A 20,373-nucleotide genomic window follows, 5' to 3' on the forward strand; every position below is an offset into this window, starting at 1 on the left:
ACGTTGACTTTCAGAAGGAAACTCACGATTTATTTTCAGATACATTCAGTAATTTTTCAATAACTTTTATTTCACTTTTTATCAATTTTATAGCACTTTTAGTAAAAAAATTTCCAGGAGGAATATTCTACTTTTCACATCTAACACTTAAACAATCATCCTAGATATGCGTTACGGAGGAATTCGTTTTAATCATTTTTTAATTATACGAAATACAACTTGCGCCCATTTACGAAGCGATAATTCTTTTCAATATTCGCTTGTAAATAAGTAACTTTGCATCTTGTCAATTCTAGCTTTTTGGCTGCGTTATTCACCGAGGTTTATATCGCTTGATTTACCTCGCTATAGCATCTCCACTTTATGACAGGACAGATATTTACTACGCTCTTATTTTAACGGGAAACTTATCCTAGGCGCTCGTATTCTGGCGCATCCGGTCGATTATTATTCCTGAATTGACATTAAATATACATGTTTGATCCTGCGCTGCAATATCCATTGCAGTGTGCTCATAAATATCGGACTTGTTTTGGGTTCCGCAGTGGTATCTTTTGTACTGCGTCAGGAGTATCTTCTGTCCTCTAATTATCGAGGAACAGTTACACACACATTAGTGACTCTATATATTTTAGATAATTACAAGAGACATCAATTTGTGGCCACTATTGTCGAAAGATTTCTCATTAATGATAAAGAATACCGCTTAAAATAAATGTGTGTTCAACATAAACGCAATTCATCTCATCACAAAATTAGTATAAATATATCCAGACCCTAAAATCTTTCTATTCATATCAAATTTGTTGTAGCAAACCAACCTATATTCTCGTTATGTTTATGTACATTAAACACGGCTGTTTAACAGTATCTTACATTTGATGTAATTGAACAAAGTAGTTTGAAATTACATACCGAACATTTGAATACTAGACTTCTTTCCGAACCTTCTGCTCGAACACGTAACAGCGATATCAATGAAATAACATAGAAAAAACCTTTAACATTTTTCTTCATCTGTTTCCAGCAAAAATATTAACTTTAATCCCTTTCGTGCCGTTAGCATTTCTACAAACATCAGCAACTTTAAATAGCCATTATTAGCTGTAATGTGGCTGCAATATAATTAAGTAGGATAGTTAATATTCGATTGAAGCCATTTTGCTGTTTCTAGGTATCAGTGATTTGAAATACCAATTAGCTATTAAAATATTAAAGACCATTTACAGTTAATATGACTATTTTGCAGTTGCCGACATTCATTAATTTTTAGTGAAAGTATCAATACACATCGATGGAAGTCGAGATTATCTTATTATCGTACGCGTTTTGATAGCGCTAAAGCTTCACGCGTATCGAAGGGTCGCGCAATTGTATATTGCTTTTATCTCCGCGTGTTCTCCATTCAAAAGTTCCATTCTCAATTACAAAAGCAGCATACCATTAACTGTTCATAATTTTTTTAGTATGTTCAGCATAAGTATGCTTAAATCTTAACGTTATCTTGGACTTTATTTTGTGCCAAGACAATAACAAATATTAGACATCCATTAAAAGGAAGTAGAGAGCGTCGCTTCTTCGACGATAACGCACCGTCGGCGTGGCGACTTTATGTCATTTTTGTCGTGTTATCTAAAGTTGTTATCTTGCTTCTCAATTTATCTCACCGTATGGTTGTCTATTTGCGAGATTTAATTGCTCGTTGTCTTTTTAAAAGACTCAAAGTGATGTATCCATCAAATGATAAGCGAAAACTTTGCCCTGTTTCGTCAGCAAATTGTCAAAAGAAAATTTTTTGCAGGAAAGATTTTGTTTATTGTACGATGAGAATTTTCCTTCAAAGATGACACGTTTCTCAACCTTGAAAAGAGCGGTTAATCAATGAAATACTAGAAATCAAGTTAAATTGCGTTCGCGCGGTATTTCGTGTTGCTGGTTTTACAAGATTTTGTTGAGTTAATGATTCATGTCCGTCTACATGTTCCAGCTAATCGGAACCCGTTCCGTCGTTCCGTTCTTCTGTCAATATTCTTGTCATTCGTAATAATGCGTATATCGACCAGTTTTATGGGTTTTGTCAGATCTCCGGTGGGTCAAATCTTTCTCCGAGTTAAAGTGTCACTTTACTCCACGAAAACCATCTTTACGTTCGTCAAACGTCCCTTCACATGCAAGCTATCTTTTCGCCCTATAGGACGTACGCACGTCAATGCCTTATATAAACTCCGGCCCTCAGTATGGATTAACAACTACTTCGGCATTCGATAGTCTTTCTGAGTTTCGCAATTTCGAAACGCACACCCTTAGTAACGTACAATTCTCATCGCCCGGGCCGGGTCCTGACTTTTTCGGTTGTTGTCGTCGAATCTGTCGCCTGATCCGCGATCGCGGAGAATTCTGTCAGTGGGAAGGCCTCTAGTCCGCAGGGTAGAAGCGAAGAATTGCGCGGCCTTGTATTTCTGAGTGGCAGAGCTTCTGGACGACGTCCATAGCCTCCTCAGCGGGATACACGGTGTGTGGAGGCGGCTCGATGTCGCCGGAGGCAACCAGCTGCACCAGCTCCCGTAGTTGCTCCAGCGTGCCCGGTTCTACCGGTCTGATGGATTGCTGCCGTTCTTCCGCTCGTCGGCTGAACTTTGGCAGCAGCCGGTCAGCAACCTCTTTTATTACGAACACTACGCCGCTCTTGTTTAGGCACTGCATACTGCGATGGAGGTTGCGCGAGGTCGTGCCGAAGTCGATTACCACGTCCACCTGCCCACCGCATGCATCCATTGTGCGTTCAATCAGCTGTTTCTCGTAAAGGTCTTCGTTCCACTGCACCACATTCACCCTGTAACGGACGTGCCGACTGTTGCTGAATAAACCGAATGAAATGACGAAGCGGGCATTCAGGGGCACCGAGAGAAGAAGGGAGAAACGAGAGAGTCAATAATTTTTACGTAAGCACTTTACATGGCCCCGATATAGGTAATACAAAAATTTGCTCGTACTTTTCGCGAGCCTACTAAAAGACACTTATGACTGTGATATGTCGAATAATCATGTTACTAATTAACTAATAAATATTCGTTAATTAATAGTCAATCATTACTAATTAAATAATAGTAAATATATTATTTTATTATATGAGAGAGTCTGATTGATAAATTGAATAAAATTTACCGTTGGTATTCCTGAGCTATGAGAAGACCGTCGTCCTTAAGCGTGGCTATGGTAGTAGTGACTTTGTCCCTCATGTTACTGAAGTGATATGACGCAATTCTGAGGGCCCACAAAGCGAGGCCACCAGTGCCAACGACCAGAATCTTGCATACGCTATCTTCGCCTCTCTCCTTCAATAAAGCCTGCAATATACGTTGAAGAAAGCTTTAAAGAACGTCATCGTCACTCGTCCCTAGAACATTACTCTCGTTACATTTATTAAGAGTATTTTCTATAGTGGAGTTAATTTAGTCAATATATAAATAAATAAATTTAGCCAAACCGAGACGTAATATAAAAGACGCACTAATTGTCCATTAATTGTGTACCTGCACGTGCTCGTGCGCAGCAAAGACGGTGTTCATGGCGAGAAGTGCGCCGGCTGGTAGCATAGCCCCCACGCTGAGTGACATACTGTCCGGGAGCTTGATCAGGTACTTGAGATCGTGCACCACCAGGTATTCGACGTAGCCGTTGGGAATGCCGTCGTAAGGATAAAGAATAACGCGGTCGCCCACGGCGAGCTCGCGGTCCTCGGGCACCTCGGTGCCGAACGACTCGATCACGCCAGCCACTTCATAGCCGGGGAACAGAGCGGCGTCGCGCACCCCATGATGCGGCAGGGACACCGGGTATTCGCTCTCCACGGACATGTCGGCGGCCAGGCTACTGCTGCCGCTCGAGACCGAGGTCAAGCTAGTCAGACTCGGCGACCGTCGGGGATGATAACAAGCACCGGCGCACATTACCCTGATGCGGGCACCGTGCGCCGGCACATCCGGCACGGGTACATCGAAGCTGAAGACGCAATCCCGGCCGGTCACACTTGGACTCTCGATTGAGAGTTGACGGCACAATTTATTCATCTTCTCCCTGTAATGCAAAATTGGCAACGTCAAGCTTCTATGATGGGGAGACCTATTTTCTTGTTACATCTCTTTATTATTTTCTAAGCTATACTTAATTACATCTTTTGCATTAGTTGCTGTTATTCGGTATTATGTACGTTTCATTCAAAAGTGGTCTCTATACATTTGACTTAAACAAAAGATAAAGAAAATTGTCGTAACAACATTTTTAAATAATAATAAAAGTTGATGAGGTAATCTCTCTTGTATTAAATGTGATTAATTTGGAGTATCGGGTCATTAGAATGTTTTATCAGTTCTTTAGTGCATTTTTTACAGTTGTATCTCAAGTTAATGTTTGAATAAAATCTCTTTCTTAGTGAGTACAACGTTGGGTTGTAAGATTGCAATATTATTTTATATAACACATAATATGTAGCGGTAGACAATATATTAATCAATTTATTAAGTGCAGAGATTATAAGATATTTATTGTTGCAAATAAGTGGTAAAATAAATTCTTCTTGAAGTGCAAAGATAGTGTTATCGTTCAATTATAATTCAGAGAAATAAAAAGTGTATTTATGTTTTAAATGGGAGTAACATAGATTATACATGTATGTAAAGCTTAAAGATTTGGGTCAAACTGTTTTCATATATTTTAGATTTAATTTATTTACAGCTATTATATACTTCCCCTGATAGCATGCATGTCTAAAAGACATCTTTAAGATGGCATTAGGTTGTCTTTTAGACATACATTGCTATCTGGGTCATATATGAAACTTTTATAGGCTGCTCTAATAAATAGTAATAAATTTATTATATATATATAATTTTTTAGAAAAAGAGGAAGTAAATTGTGAACTGGTTGTAAGTTATTATATTACTGCTAAATGTATTGTCATTTAAATAAATATCATTAATACGTGTACTATCGAATGTTTCGATCTGTAATGAAGTCATCTTCAATGGAACAAAAATCTGTTTTTTACGTATAACTTCAATAAATATTTTAAATGTAAAACATTGGATAATAGAAAGCTGCTCTAGCTACATTGAACTCTAACAGACAGCTTAACAAGAAGGAAATACGTGCGGAAGGCGCTAATAATATGACATTTTCCGGTTGAAATGATTTCTTCATTAGCAAGATAAAGAGAATTGTTATAAATGACTATCAGCAAGAGGGTATAATTAGCATTCAATTAATTCACAATAACATATTTTCTCTCTTTCTGAAATCAGAAGCCGTTTGATGCTGATACTAAAACTGGTGGAAGTGTGTCATTAATGTCAACGTGCCTGGTACGAGGAAACCTGTCGGACTCGCGGATCAGCTGTTTGAATCTTTTTCGAACAAGTATTTGGAGACACGTATTAGTACTTAATGTTGTGTAACAAGTAGGAAACGGATGACATACAATCGTGCGGTAGTTTTATTAATTAAAAACCAATTGAATTTAAATAAGCTTGGGAAACGCATCATATGCTGAAAATATAAAAAGTAACGTAAAAATAACACAAAGAACTTTCGACGTTAATCCACTGATATATCGCCTGACCAAACGTGTATGCCGCACGTTCGACAAATTTTAAGCTAGATTGAAACAAATATTAAAGCTAAATATAAATTCAATGTATTTGAGAAATCTGTTGTGCTTTTAATTTGTAAATAATTTTACTCATTGTGATATATTAAATGCATTTGTTATTTTATTACATTTTGTAGTAATAAAAGGGTCACAGAAATGCTTGAAGAGTTTAAAAATATCTTCTTAATTACTATAAAATTAATTTAAACTAATTAATTAAAAAATAATTTTAACTCTTCTGCAATTAAACAATTCGATTTTACAAAGCGTACTGCTTATTCCGGAAAGACCAACGCAAAATGTACTATCCTTTGTGCACTAAAAAGGAAAGATATGTAAAGCGAATAAAAGTCTTATAGTTGCCTACCCATTGTGGGAGATGGTTTTGTGAGCGATAGGTGCCATCGATTCCAATTCCACCGGCATAACCAATTTAATTGGGCTTATTTTTTCAAATCACTCACAAAAATGGAGTTTTTTTTCACTCAAAGATTTTGACACTCCGTCGATTTACAATCGTTTCATGAATCACTGTTTCTAACGATTAATGGTATCGCAAAAGAACTTGTAACGTTGGAGAACAGGATGAACGAATCCCCGATACGTTCTCACGCGCGTGAGAGGCACTAACCCGTTCTGATGCCGCGCGTTCGCTTTTATACCCGTATGCAGGCCAACGCATTTGTGACAGGATGGTAGGAAAAGTGAACGCGGGGAAGGGTGGAAGACACGCGGTCACTCGCCAACCACGTGCAACGTCTGTTTTTCCCGTCTACGTTCTTCGGAGTAGGTACGCAAAGCACGGGCTGCGTTGCTGCGAATTGCGTGTGCGACGCAAAGCGTTTTGTTATTCGATAATGATGAGCCGATCAGATGGGCCTTTATATTGGAAATGTGATTACGCATAACAAGATGAATTTGAAGTCAAGTCCCTCCGCAAATATTTTATTGACTGCCACATTTTTGCATTTTATATTTGATTCAAACATTGTGTGTTTCTACAATTAAACGTTATATTTAAATTATATTTAAAAATAAAGTGTAATGGATATTATTGAGAGTCTAATTTATATTAAAAAGTCAAATTTGTTAGAATAAAGAATAATATTTGTTCCATTAACATATTCACTTTCTATTAGCAACTCTTCTTAATTAAAAAGAAGAAAGCCTCGCCAAATCTGTATTCAGCGAAATTCTTTTCTAAGTAATTATAAAAATATGTAATGGTTTAAAATTAGCGGTTATTTAGTGATTAAAACATTGACATTTCGTGAAAATATCACTTAGAAAAGGTTGAGTTTTAATTTACCATATAACTTGTGACTAGAATAAACATGGCGAGTTCTATAACCATAATTTATGAAATTGTTTGCTATCTTTTGTCGTTCTTTAGATTTTTATAAGTATTCTTAAAAAAATTATTTTTCAAAGTTAGAAATTTAAGTGTTTCACAACCGAATAACTTTGTTTGTTGAATGAATTTTTTTGAATATCTACGTCGTGCAAATGAGCGTGAATCATGCGTATGTTTGTTGTCTGAAATATACTAATAGTATGTAGACTATCCCTTTATAAATTTGTAAACTGTCTGAATCATCAGATGCCAACTATGTACATAATTTAAGCATGACTGTTTGGTTTGGATGTAATCGCATAATTTTGTGACACAAGCACATACACAGTAGTTAAGCACATTGGTTGGTTAAAATAATCTATTATAATTCGTAAGGGACAATGACTCACATTGAGTACGTTATTATTCATGTCAATGTCCAGAGTACAAGTAAATCATCCATTTATAAATATGTCATTGAACAAAGTTGTGAGACACGTTTAATTGCTTCTTGTAACAACATCACTTAGTTTCCATTTGTCATATGTTGCCATCATTTTTGAAATGTAATAACACAAGTTTTAACTATCTCATGCGGAAGTAGCAATAATAAAACTGCGTGGTCAGGTAATTATGATAATCTTAATTAAAATGCAAGGACTTGTATTGAAACATTTTTTATAAGAATTTTTATTTTTAAGTCTCTTTTCACTTTAAATATTTGATATCATTTAGATGATTGAAATATGAACTAAAAAGTTCTCTCATTTTTTCAAAACAATATTAATTCAAATTTTAATAAGAACATAGAAATGAAAGAAAATTATTCTATTAAAATTTATGAAGATTATATAATTTTAATTGCCAGCTTCATAGTTGACTACGTACACCATAAAAATTAATCTTGATATATTTATTACGTTTAAATAAATTAGTTCAATTATTTGATCTCCGTTTTATTGATTTATGTCATTTGATTATCTTAAGTAATCTTTATTTTGTGAAAACTAATAATGTTTTGGAGAATTGTTTATTTGTCGAGAAGTGTAAAAATACTTCATCACAATTTTATTGAAATAAAATCTTTCTTTTCAACCAGTGTTTTTATTTTCGTAATAACTAGAAAAACTATTTTAGCTAAAAAGAATTGAGCAAAGCAAACAAACCAGTTGTTTCTCGTCCAGTATAAAAATAAGTGAAATATTTCTTTCGCTGCTTTAATATGGTATTAGTTGGATGATGGGTGTATCTATGTGTATCTATATGTATAGTTTTTATGCGAAAGTGATAATTTGTTCATTTATCTATAGCTTATCTATCATTTTTTTAAATTCATGCACTGCATAGCAAGATAACATTTATTTTCCCTGCTGTCAAGGATGTCAATTGCAATCAGCAAATTTTTATCTTTGTTGGATATTTAAGCTTCGGAAGAAGCACGATGTGCTATTTTCGACATATCGGTTATTCGCATGATTTACGCGGATGTTGACTTCGTTCTTATCCAATTTTTACGTCGATTATACAGTTGAGTTGTCATCGTTTTACATGCAATACAATGTTAGATTTGTCTCTCATATATTCCGGAAGTGCATGGTTCAACACGTTATTCAAATAAAATCATCATATCTGAATCGAGGCTGGCACGTTTACGATTACGCCGCAGTTATGCGATAACGAGCGAAACATGTTTTAGAATGCTCAAATAAATGGAACTGCGAGTATTATTTTAAAGAATAACATTATAGACAAGATTATGTTATAATAATAGCTACAATTGGAGATACAAAATTTTCCATTTCTCGAGGAAATATTAATTGTCATTTCTGAAAAATTAAATATATATCGTGTTACTCATTGCATAAGTTTGGTGCGATAATCGAATCATTTGATTTGCTTGACCTCAATAGAAATTAAACAGGGAACGTATTTATCATAATCAACTCTCTAGTGGGAGCGTGTCTGCACACTCAATATTATCACGTGCTGAAATTTGTGGTATAAATATAAACTGCAAATTAGCGAACGCTTCACAGGTATTATATGGTGATAAAAATGTTCGATAACGATCGATATATAAATATATCACAGAAGCCAAAACAGTCGTCGAGTTTCTTTGTAAAATGGAGCAATAAAAAAGTGACGCCTTGAGATATATCTCTCCAATATCGAAAATATTGATTCAGGCATCTTATCAATTTAATTGAAGATAAACGATTAAAACTCTAGTAGAAGTGTTTTTACGTATGGTGCAGATTAGTGGCAAAAACATATTATTAAGCACGGTTACACTTTGTAGAATGTAGAATTAATATTGTTTGAGGGAAACAAAATTGCTTTTTCCGTTTCTTATGATTGCACACTAAGCATCGATTTTTTTACGCGAAAATTCCATTTCTGACGTAAGCACTATGAAGGTGTACTATAGGCATTTTTTCCACTTTTGGTGCTAGAACGAGGCAAGTCCAAGTTAAAAGTGTCAAAATTTCATGCATTTTGAAAGTTTGTTATTATTTGAATAAGTATGCGCTAATGGGTAGCTAAGAAGAATATAATGTAAAATAAATAAACTTTCTGAAACAAAATTTGAAAACGGGGGAAAGTTTTTTCGTTTATCTCGGAAACATAAAACGTGGACTTACCTCGTTCTTGCAGCAAGGTCTTCAATTAATGTTATCAAATGCAATTAAAAAGATATGCAAGTTCATTAACTGTCATGGTCACTGAAAGGTCTCGGCAGCTTTTTCTGATAAACCCAAGTTCAATACTTTTAACAAAATGCACTCTGAGAATACATCTAAGTTGATAATTTAATTTGAAATATTTTTATTAATTTTTTAGCGAGTTTCTAAATAATATAAAGATTTCACGGATTTGATTAAAGTAGCAATTTTATTAGTTAAAATTAATTTACTCATTTAGCTAGTAAGGAAAATATATTCTTACTTTGGATTTCTGTATCGTTTTAAATGGAAGCTAATCTGCATTAATTACCAGTGTTTACCAGTTTGATCTCTGGAATCATTTATACAGCCCGTAATCACGTGATCTATCTGTAAACAAGTGGTGATACTGGAATAGATATATGTGTACGTTACTCATAAGATGGGCTTGGACTCTGCTTCTCGATGATAATCACTCTGTTGACTTTTCTAAGCTCGCGTCATCATATTTTCTCACAGCGAAGTGAAATGATTTATCACAAAAATGATATTGTTGGAACTATCATGATGTAGATAAACGCACAGAATATCACGCTCGAACTTGTAAGCTAAGAGTTTTTTAATTATAAAACCTCGTATTAAAATTCTTAGAATTCTTATGATAATTAATTAATTCTTACCCAATTTCTTTATTTGCGTAGTAATATTTAATCTTATGCTTCAAAATTATTCATTCGCTACGGAAATATAAAAATATTTGTGTCATAATTTTAATCGATGATTATTGGTTATTCATTTCACTTCAATTTTGTTTCGTGAAAAATGAGAGATTTGTATGAAATTTCGTCATAAAATTACAGGAAGCATATTATGTATTACGTTATGCAACCGTTGTGATAATTATGGCGAAGGTGCAAGGTATCAGCATATTTGCTGATGCATGAAGAACAGCCGACCTAATCCGAGCGAAAATATCATACAATCGGGTCTAATATATTTCATAAACTCGTTGCAATGTTATCGATAATGCGTTGTTTTATTGGCAATCAATTTATACTTAATGACAATCTGACTACACGTTATTTCTTTTTGCAATTGGTATAATGGTAACTGATATAACAGTCTTAATTAATATCCCATTAAAATTATGAGTTATGAATATAAATTTACTTGAAATTAACCGAAGAATATGATTTTGTTATATTCTAGTACTGCTACAACTTTAGGACAATACTCTTCATTTTTTATGAATTATAATTATAAGACTATTTTGTTTTGATATTTTTATCAAGGAAGAGTCAATAACGATAAATATTATTACAGTAACAATGTCGTATATATTGAAATACTTTACATAATGATTAAAATACGTAATTAATTATTTTTTATCACCGTATGATACATTTAGGTACGTCACAGCATTTAGTATTAATGATTTCGAGGATTTTTGAGTATATATGTAAATCATAATAATGTTTTATCGACTAAATACGATTAGCATCACAAAAACAATATCTAACGACGGTAACTATTTAACTATTTCCGCTAAGAACGTTCAAACACAAAATTGTGAGTTAAATGAATGATTGGGAATTTCCACAATAAAATGCATTATTGTTTCCAGCTACTTATTTACAAGAATGTATCAGATTTCCTCGGAAATTGATACATTTCGTGACATTGAGCAAGAATTACAGGCTGCATTTCTTCCTCATCAGCTTTGAAACACTTTCTATTAGCAGTGCATAGGTGGATATAGCTTTGAGAGTTCTTATATTACTTGACCTATTTTAAGGAAAGATATCTATGATAAAGTAAGCTCTTTGATAAAGAATTTACGCGCTTAGAAAGCCTGTAGGGAATTTAAACTCAAGGTGAAGATAATAAACTCTAAAACTGTTCGATTTGTTTGCATGTAAATTAAGAACAGTATAGAATTATAGAATTATAATACGCAAACTATAAAATGTTCGTGAAGTTTATTAAGTTTCAAAGATTACAAGAGTATATGCTGCAAAAATCTGAAATGGAATTTTGAAAAGCGATGATGTAGAAAGTTTTCAATATTATTGTGCAGAAAATATTTCGTAGTTCTCTTTTAACTGTCAGTTTCTTGATCATTTTTACTTGAGATATTTTGATTGAATAGAATTATGCTGTTATTTAATATCAGAATAGTTTTTAATTAACATTCTATGAAATAAACTTAATAGTAAATACATTCCTCAAATTTATTATATATTAACGAAGTAAATATAACTGTTAAAACATAATTCATAGAAATTTCTAGTTTTCGTAGTTCAATTAAATTATTCATTCGCACGAATAAGAAACTGAGATCGCCACTGCACTGACAGGGTAGCAGTAAACAAAGGATGCATGCAGTAATATACATAGCGGTGTTGAACACAAAGAAGGCTGTTTGCCACGAGCAGCTTGCGTGAAACGCACGCTCAATTTTCAAAAATAGATCTCTTTATTCCGTCGAGACTTACAAATCAGGAATATGACTCATATTGATAGGCGGATGCAGCCTCAATCCGAAAGATATTGCACTATTGTAACACATTATCTATGTTTGCTTATTTTATTTTTATGCCACAGATAGAAATTTGCTTGTTATATGATAAACGTTCTATATATTTGTAATTAATTCAATATCCTAACACCAAAAGTGCACACCGTTATTTGCATTAAACGTTGTTAGATAAATCTTTTGTTTCGTGTATGATACAAAAGATTTTCAAAATAACAAGTTTAAAGTTCTTTTTTAAATTAAAGATATTATGATATATAGCTCATGAAAACTCGCCGCATTTTTTTCACATCAATTCATTGTTCAGAAACAGGTCGAGTCACCCACTGTAACGATGCCAGTCTTTGTCCGCTCGTTCGTAATGCATCGTAGCAAGATCAGCTGACGTGCAGCGCAACGTCTTACGGCGAACACTCAAGAGGAGAAAATGTTCGATACGGTTGAAAATTCCTTCCCTGCGGACTTTCTCATTTAATGGCTGCATTATTTATTACTCGGCGTTGCTAGTGCCTCATTCTTTCAGAGATACAATTAAAATAGCTTAATTATTAAGTAATCGCCTGTCATGTATATCTCAAATGTTAACATGAATGAAAAAGAAGATGCGTGTCGAGTTTCATAAAGAAGTGATGAAGAAACAATTTTCATAGCAATTAAACGTACAAAATAATTTTATTTACTACGCTCCTGTCCATTATTACGCAATATTGCAGGTAGAGGCACAAGTACAGTTTTGCTGACTTCGTGTTTTTACACGTGCAAAAGCCGACTCATATTCTCTCGAGGACACACGACCCCTTTTTATGCCGCACACACGTCATGGATATTCCGAAGCGATCGCTATCCTCAGTTGCGGACGCTTTTAGAGTTGATATTCTTAAAGTTTTGTGATAAACACGTATAAGTCAATCGAAGGAGAGTGAGAGAGGTAATATATCTTTTGACGTCGGTGCACCTTTCTTAATAATTATTATGTTTAATGTTTAATGAACGTTGAAGACTGATCAATACCTTGAAAATTAACAGTCACGATTGTTTCAGTGGAGGAAACATAATTATACTACCATGTCGATACGATTCGTATCGTACGAAATATACGTGTGTGAACAGTACGTGCACCCAGTATCTATCATCTTACATCTTAATTCGAAATAAATCTGGATAAGTGTCTGCACGTTTAGAACCTGCATCTTTAAGAGATTCGGGAAGGTGAAAAATCGTCAATTCCAATAATAATTCAATGTCTCCCATTCAATTCAACTTCAGAGAGCTAATCCTTCGCAAGAGTCCAAGTTGCGAGTCTCGTATCACATTTGCTCTAAGAATAATATTATGGTATTCTCTGTCTTTCTCAAGGATATTCGAAGATGGGCTCATCCTTATCGAAACAATCATGGCTCTTCGAATAGCGTCGAGTCTGGATAACGTTCGCACAATTTAGGGGCCCGTTCTGTAAACGTTATCATTACCTGCTTCGCGCAGTACACGTTATATCTGCGCAAAGCAGGTAACGATGGTGCTAACGTTTCAAAATCTTGGCAAATTCTGCCCGCTATGCCCCATACACATTTCGGGCATCTCCCAGGGTTAAATCCGTCGGACGGTGTAAGCCCTGCTCACCGTCGCAGGTGCCGGAGAAACCGGAGGATGTGTGCGTCGGCATGGCTGTATCAGTGTACCCCGAGGAGGGGGAAGTCGGTCGATGCCGCGGAACCGTGGCACGCCGGAATCACGTGCACATCAGCAGGCATCCGCGTGTTCAGCCGTACCGATTCGCTTGGAACACCGCGCTCTCGGCCTCTCGAGTATAATGCCCGCGGTGTGTTCCAGGGCATTTTAAATCCCCTCGCTCTGCGCCGCCGCGCGCATCCTCGATCAGACAACGAACGAAGAACAGAACATGTGTCTGCATCACTCATCCAACACATCGATAAAAATCTACGTGACGACAATATTTCTCTCCTCATTCACGATACACGAATATATGTAGCTCTGGGTCAGGCTGTCGTGCCTTCGTCGCAGTTCGATGCAGTTATTCCGAGTTCTTCTTCCAGTCACACAGCGCCATTTATGATATTTAAATGGCGCGATCAACGTAAAGAAGAAATAAATTACGTATAGCATTGGTTTCGAGATACAATGAATTCTTTCATTTTCTTAAAATTCTCTTCTCTTTCCTACTTTAACGAAGACACGTCGAATATATATGCCGGAAGTGGTGGACGTTTCCCAGCTCGAACAGATAACACTGATATGATTAAATGTCTGCGTCTGATAAAGTGGGATAATTAACAAGTAGATTTGTCGTAGTTATATGTTACGGCAGATTAACTGCGAGAACATTGACACGTTGTAAAGCCACACGAGTGCCACGTATTTTCTTAAAAGGAAGCACTCGTTTCCTCGCACGTTTTATCGCTCTACGCATCATTTTGCATCGCTTCCGCGTACATACATGGCGGCTCTTGCCAAGCTGATTATAGCTTCAATATCTAGTCACTTCGCTGTTAAAGATGCACGCTCTTTTATGACAAAATATAGCTTGATAAACAATTTTTACTTCCACCGCATCTTTATTTTGTACGCTGGTCGCCTGTGAATCGCGTGATTTCTGTGATAGCGATATTAATTGCTGACAGCGTCCGAGTATTTGCTGAATTGGAAACATGAGGTCGTAAGTTCTATTTTTATAGAAGATAAATAGGAACGGATAATGATAATGCAATGACAGCGTTGCATATGTAAAGAGCTGAAGCAAAAGTCTCGGAGTGGCATCATAAATTAATTATTGGCACCAAAATTGATACTTTTTTCGTGATTTACATGATCGAGTTGTACGATAGACTCCATTTTAATTCCTCGCGAATAAATTTCCGTCATTTGGTATTTTGTTTTGACGATAGAATAAATATAAATTAATAAAATTCGTATGGCTCAAATGTGATAAACACAAAACTTGAAGGAATAAAGGACTAAGAGCCGTGACAGGATGTTAGTGTCTAAATATTTTTTTCTAAATTTATTGCGAAAAAATATCACCTCAGCCAGGGTTTGAACCTAGACCTTCCTCTCACTAGGCGTTTCTTCGTAATAAATTTAGAATTAAATATTTAGACACTAACACCCTGTCACGGCTCTTAGTTCTCTATTCCTTCAAATTTGAGAATAAATATATTTCAACAGTAATAATTTGAGTCAATTAGTACACATTTAATGATAAGATATGATAAATACGTTCACATAAAATAATTCTTGAGCCACTCGAATCACATCCACTTACATGTGGCTTTTAGGGAGTTTTTCCAAAGCCAAAAGTCATGCGACAGAAATCACGAGAATGATACAATTCCGATCATGAAACTAGTATACAACTTTGTAGATGACTTCACCCAGACCAACGACCTATTCTCAGAGATCAAGACAAGTATCCCGCGTCCATAGAGAACACGACGAACGCTACTTACATCATTGATGCGCACTGATCGGTCATTTTAACGAGGTCAGCTGTATTCGAAGGTGTTAGACAGCAAGGCGAGCGGAACGATGAAGTTACAACGATCGAATAATTTCACTGAAGTTGCCGTCGTTCGTTCCGATAATAAGAATGATATTCTTTATTACGCAAACCGAACAATCGCCTTTAGATATGATAATCGATTATCAATTGCTCATGATCCGTCAATCTGTCTTCCATTAAGTGTCTTCCACCAATCTGATTAATTAATCTTTAATATTTTCTCAGAAGAAACTTTGTGCGTACGTAAATAGTTGTTTTGCTCTTCCAGATAGCTTTTAGCAAGCGTGATTCTCTCATTGCCGCATCCAAGATATGTGTATTGGTGTACATCATTTATCTTATTCGTCACAATAGTGACGGTTCTAGGAACGGCATTGTTTATATATTTTATCGTTATATCGTTTTCCAACAAAAAGGATTTACTTTAATACACAACTCTATGCTATTCTGCACACTAGCTATTGCATTTTCACACAAAAGGCGCTTTCCAGTTCTACAAATTTCTTTCCCCACATACGTCTTATTAAATACCGCATGATATGCCCCTATACATATATGCGGTACTATAACAGTGTTAAACTTCGGATCATGTCGGAATAACTTCCCTGTAAGAAGGCAATTATACGCTTCACCTTCACTCCAGCTGTCTAGAGGTTGATGACCTACTGCTACGCGAGAAAGTCTTACACTTACTTTAGAAATTATACCGTACTTTCTTTGATTGTTTTGGCTCGAAAAAATTTTATTTCATTTAAATATAGGTTAATGACACCTACTGCAACGCGAGAAAGTCTTACACTTACTTTAGAAATTATACCGTATTTTCTTTAATTGTTTTGGTTCGACAAAATTTAATTTTATTTAAATATTCCTCGATAACTTTATTTTGCAAAATTATGTGTTTTGTACCCTAGTATTTTTATATAAAAATGCCGTATGTTAACGTCGTTTTTGTAACATAAAATAATACAAAATCCTGTACATATTTTAATAAACAATAATGAATTTATTCAAATAACAATCGCTATCATATCAATAATGTGTTATATGAACATTGTATTGATACATCGATGAGAATACACACACGCACGCGCGCGCGCGTATGTGTATGTATAAAAATATAGCAATGACACAAGTGACAGAAATGTTTCATATCTAAAACAATATTACAAAACGCCACATCACATTGTGTATTTACTGCCACACGTGCTGTTGAGTTAAATCGAAGCCAATCAGAATATTTTCAAGGATGAGCTTAATGAGTGTTCATAATGATGTCAAAGCAGCGTAATATTTTTTTAATTAAAAATTAATTTTTGTTATTGTCGCATTAAATACACTCAAGTATATAACGAAATTTTATTCTTTCTGATAAAAGATATTTATTAGTGACAATTTTACTTAATTAAGATGACGAAACGAGATAATTATTATTTCATATTGATTTTGTGTGTATCAATATCGAGATTAAAGATATTTATCGCTGTGTTTATTACGGAATAACAGGTTGATAACAGGTTATGCATGATTAAAACTCTGCTTTTCATATTGATCATGTTACGGTTATTTTTTGGGGGATTTCTATCAATAACGATCGAGGAAACGATTAATCGGTTGATTTACAACGCAATTACGATTCCGCGAATGTTTCGTGTCTTGAAACAACAGTTCTGTTAAGAGACAGTGAGCAATTAAGTGACGTAACGAGCGAGTTTAACTGTAATAAGTGATTTCAAGCTTGTTAAACGATTTCCTGTGAACCTTGTACCAGTTACGTTCAATTGGAGAACTAATGTTAGTCCCACGCAATGCGCTTCGTTGATATACATATTGCACGTTATTTTGTAAGTAATTAATTTCGCATTGACATTAATTACTTCGAAAAATTCGATTCGATATAGGAATGAGTAATATACAAGGCATTGTAAGTAAAGATGCCTTTTAATTAAATAGTAACAATAAATATTATAGATTTATGTTTCCACAGAAAGAAAATTATTTATATTAGTTAAAACGTCATTAATTCAAGGACACGTGTGGAAAAATTGAGGATTATACGTCAATCAGACCATTCCCTTGACGAGTGAATCGAAATTCAATGCGCATGTCACAAACTTGGTCTTTGTTTGCACTCACACATGCGCGGATGATTGCCCTAAATAATAAAACTGTTGCTTCAAAGAAAAATTATTTTTTTGAGAATCGCAAAGTAGCGATTTCGCTTTCCGTTGTATTTTCGTTTTCGAGTGAATAAGATAGGCCAGGCCAGTATGCATAGTATTGATTGCTAAGTGACGCGTAACGTACCGCACACATCGCACACACAGTGTGACAATCAGCTGTATGCGAAGTAACAGACAGGTGTTCGAAATCATTGCATGATACTGTTGGTGTTGCGTATAAAATCCGAGCAATATATCTCTTCATATTAGCAATAGCAATCGTTCTAATTGTTATAACGTATAAATTATTCCGGTTCATTTTTGCGTATATTTATTTAACGCATTCCGTATTATCGACGATAAAAATCTCTTGAATTAGCTATAAGAAGGAAGTTGTTAACTAAAAAGATAATAAATACGACAATTGTGTTGTTAAGAAATCGAGTATCGATGATAATATTCAGAACGAAAAATAAAAATAAAACCAATGGTTTTCAATTACGAGAAATAATGTAAACAATATAACACATTGTTAATATTACAACTAGAATGAAGAAATTAGTATGGTTGATACTGCATGAGTGCTTTAATATTTTGCATATAAATAATACATATTTTTGTTTCTAAAGTGTCAATCATGAGTTTAAAATGGACCGAGAAGACAGAGAGGAAAGAAAATTTTGATCTAACTATTAAGATAAGTTAGAAAAAATTTTATAGGCAGTAGATAAAGAAACTATTTTTGTTATAGTATTATGTCGTAAAATCGCTGTCAATGTACGCGATTAATACTGCGAATTAAATATCTATATTCTGGATTTGTAAGAAATATTTAAAACGCCTTACTTCTTTCTTAGAGAAACACTATGAGAAACACTAACACACCTATGTCTTTTTTCTATCAAGTATTGATTTATATTCTGTAAGCACACGACGTATAAGTTGAACAATTTATTCACGCACAAACAATTTGCAGACAAGTTTATTTTAATTGATATAAAGCACTCAAGAATACTGCAAAGACTTGGTGATATTCTATTAACAGATGCTATGCCGACGTTTACCGATGCCGCATTTTCACAAAATATCATCGATTCTTGGAAGATTAAACACTGCAAGTGAAATTGGAAATGGGCGAATCAAGGTCAAACTCTCACCTTGATGATCGATCGCGTTGAAGGTACCGGTGACCAGCGACCGCCGCGGCGAATTGTTAAGAGATGCACGTCAAACTGATGAACCGAGCTCGCACCTCCCCGCGAAAATTACTGACCGACGTGACGAGTTGCTGGAACGAAGCTTCGCGAGATTCTGATGGTGCTTGATGAAGGAGGGCCCACCCGACGAGGGCGCTTCAAGGGGATCACGCCATCGCGCCGACTCCGAAAAGTCTGCAAAGCTGATGTTGGGTCGCGGATGCCTCATGGAAGGGATGTAGCATCGATCGTTCGTACTAGGTGAGGTCTACGGCCTTTAAATGCCAGATTCTCCTCTCTAGCAACAACTTGTACTTTCAACGGCAAATATATGTGACAAGAGATGCAAACATCATTTCCTTGTTATTTCCATCAATCAACATTCCTGTTATCCATGTTTCCTTTGACCAATTTGGAGTTGATCTTTCCCTAATAAAAGCGTAGGAGTGCGCGAATAGCTTTTAGAATTGGAAGCCATGGCGTGTATAGGGATTTTTACGAATTAAGAGTTTCCAAAGCAATAAAAATAGATTATAACCTTTTTATTTTTTATTCCGTCTCAATATTATATTAAGTTTAGAATTTGAATTTGTGCATTAATTATAAAAATATACTGATTAATTAGACACTATACATACTAATGGTAATGTCCTTGCTACAGTTCGTGCTGCTTAAATTGTATTCTATCTTCAAAAAAGTTTAAAATAGTATCAACTTTTTATTATTATGCAGTTTTCTGGAAAATAAAGGTTCTTGGTGCACTATGTTTGAAAAAATATAATTTTCTTACAAATTACATGTAAGTAAGAGAAAAATTAATAGTAACTTGGTTTTTTTTATAATAGAACAATATGCGGAACAACAATAATGCCTTTGTTACTGTTTGTACTCTCTTTGGTTATTCTTTCAAATTATTTATTCTTTGAAAAAATTTAGAACCGTTTAGAATTTTTATCACGATGCATTTTTGCGATAAATGAAGATTTTTGGTGCATTGGTGCGTTTGAGATAAAAGTACAAATGTCTTACAAATTAAGGATATTAGAAATATTAGAAATAAATGATTTTTTCATGATAGATCTTGCCACAACTATCTACTAGAAATTTTGTTAATAGAAATAGAGATTTTTATGTCCTCTCTGATGTAATGATATTGTCAATAAAAGTATAACGAAGCTTACTAACAAATTTAGACAATAGATTGGTAACACAAAATTAAGCACATTCTGTCTACTTTTTAACTGCGGAATTGGCGGCAGAAACTGAGTTAATTCCCAGAGAACATGCACGTCTAAAAGACATATTTAAGACGTCAGTGG

At 34.8% G+C, this 20,373-nt stretch overlaps 1 protein-coding gene across 4 annotated transcripts; it reads right to left on the reverse strand.

Annotated features, from left to right (window-relative positions):
• Positions 1-8: 8 nt before the first annotated feature.
• LOC105564578 lies at positions 9-19,487 on the reverse strand. 4 transcript variants are annotated; one of them, XM_012017047.1, is made up of 4 exons: positions 19,016-19,487; positions 3,534-4,077; positions 3,166-3,347; positions 9-2,857 (listed from the first exon to the last, which is right to left on the reverse strand). In XM_012017047.1, exons 2-4 carry the CDS (start codon positions 4,068-4,070, stop codon positions 2,416-2,418), a joined length of 1,161 nt encoding a protein of 386 aa, XP_011872437.1. In that variant the 5' UTR covers positions 4,071-4,077; positions 19,016-19,487; the 3' UTR covers positions 9-2,415. The 4 variants fall into 4 exon arrangements, with proteins under 4 accessions (XP_011872437.1, XP_011872436.1, XP_011872434.1 ...); XM_012017046.1 differs by lacking the exon at positions 19,016-19,487 and adding an exon at positions 15,644-15,752; XM_012017044.1 differs by lacking the exon at positions 19,016-19,487 and adding an exon at positions 6,015-6,292.
• Between the last annotated feature and the right edge of the window lie 886 nt (positions 19,488-20,373).

The sequence above is a fragment of the Vollenhovia emeryi genome, unplaced genomic scaffold, assembly GCF_000949405.1.
Source record: "Vollenhovia emeryi isolate VEMERY1.0 unplaced genomic scaffold, V.emery_V1.0 DF939162.1, whole genome shotgun sequence".
NCBI classification, from domain to species: Eukaryota; Metazoa; Arthropoda; class Insecta; order Hymenoptera; family Formicidae; genus Vollenhovia; species Vollenhovia emeryi.

Bases quoted from the DNA above. Each gene is read 5' to 3' on its own strand.
- LOC105564578 (XM_012017044.1), bottom strand. From the start codon at position 6,073: ATGCCGGTGGAATTGGAATCGATGGCACCTATCGCTCACAAAACCATC. The intron at 3,348-3,533 runs GTACACAATTAA...CGTATATTGCAG, and splicing joins CTGCGCACGAGCACGTGCAG to GCTTTATTGAAGGAGAGAGG. The intron at 2,858-3,165 runs GTAAATTTTATT...CGGTTTATTCAG, and splicing joins ATAGCTCAGGAATACCAACG to CAACAGTCGGCACGTCCGTT.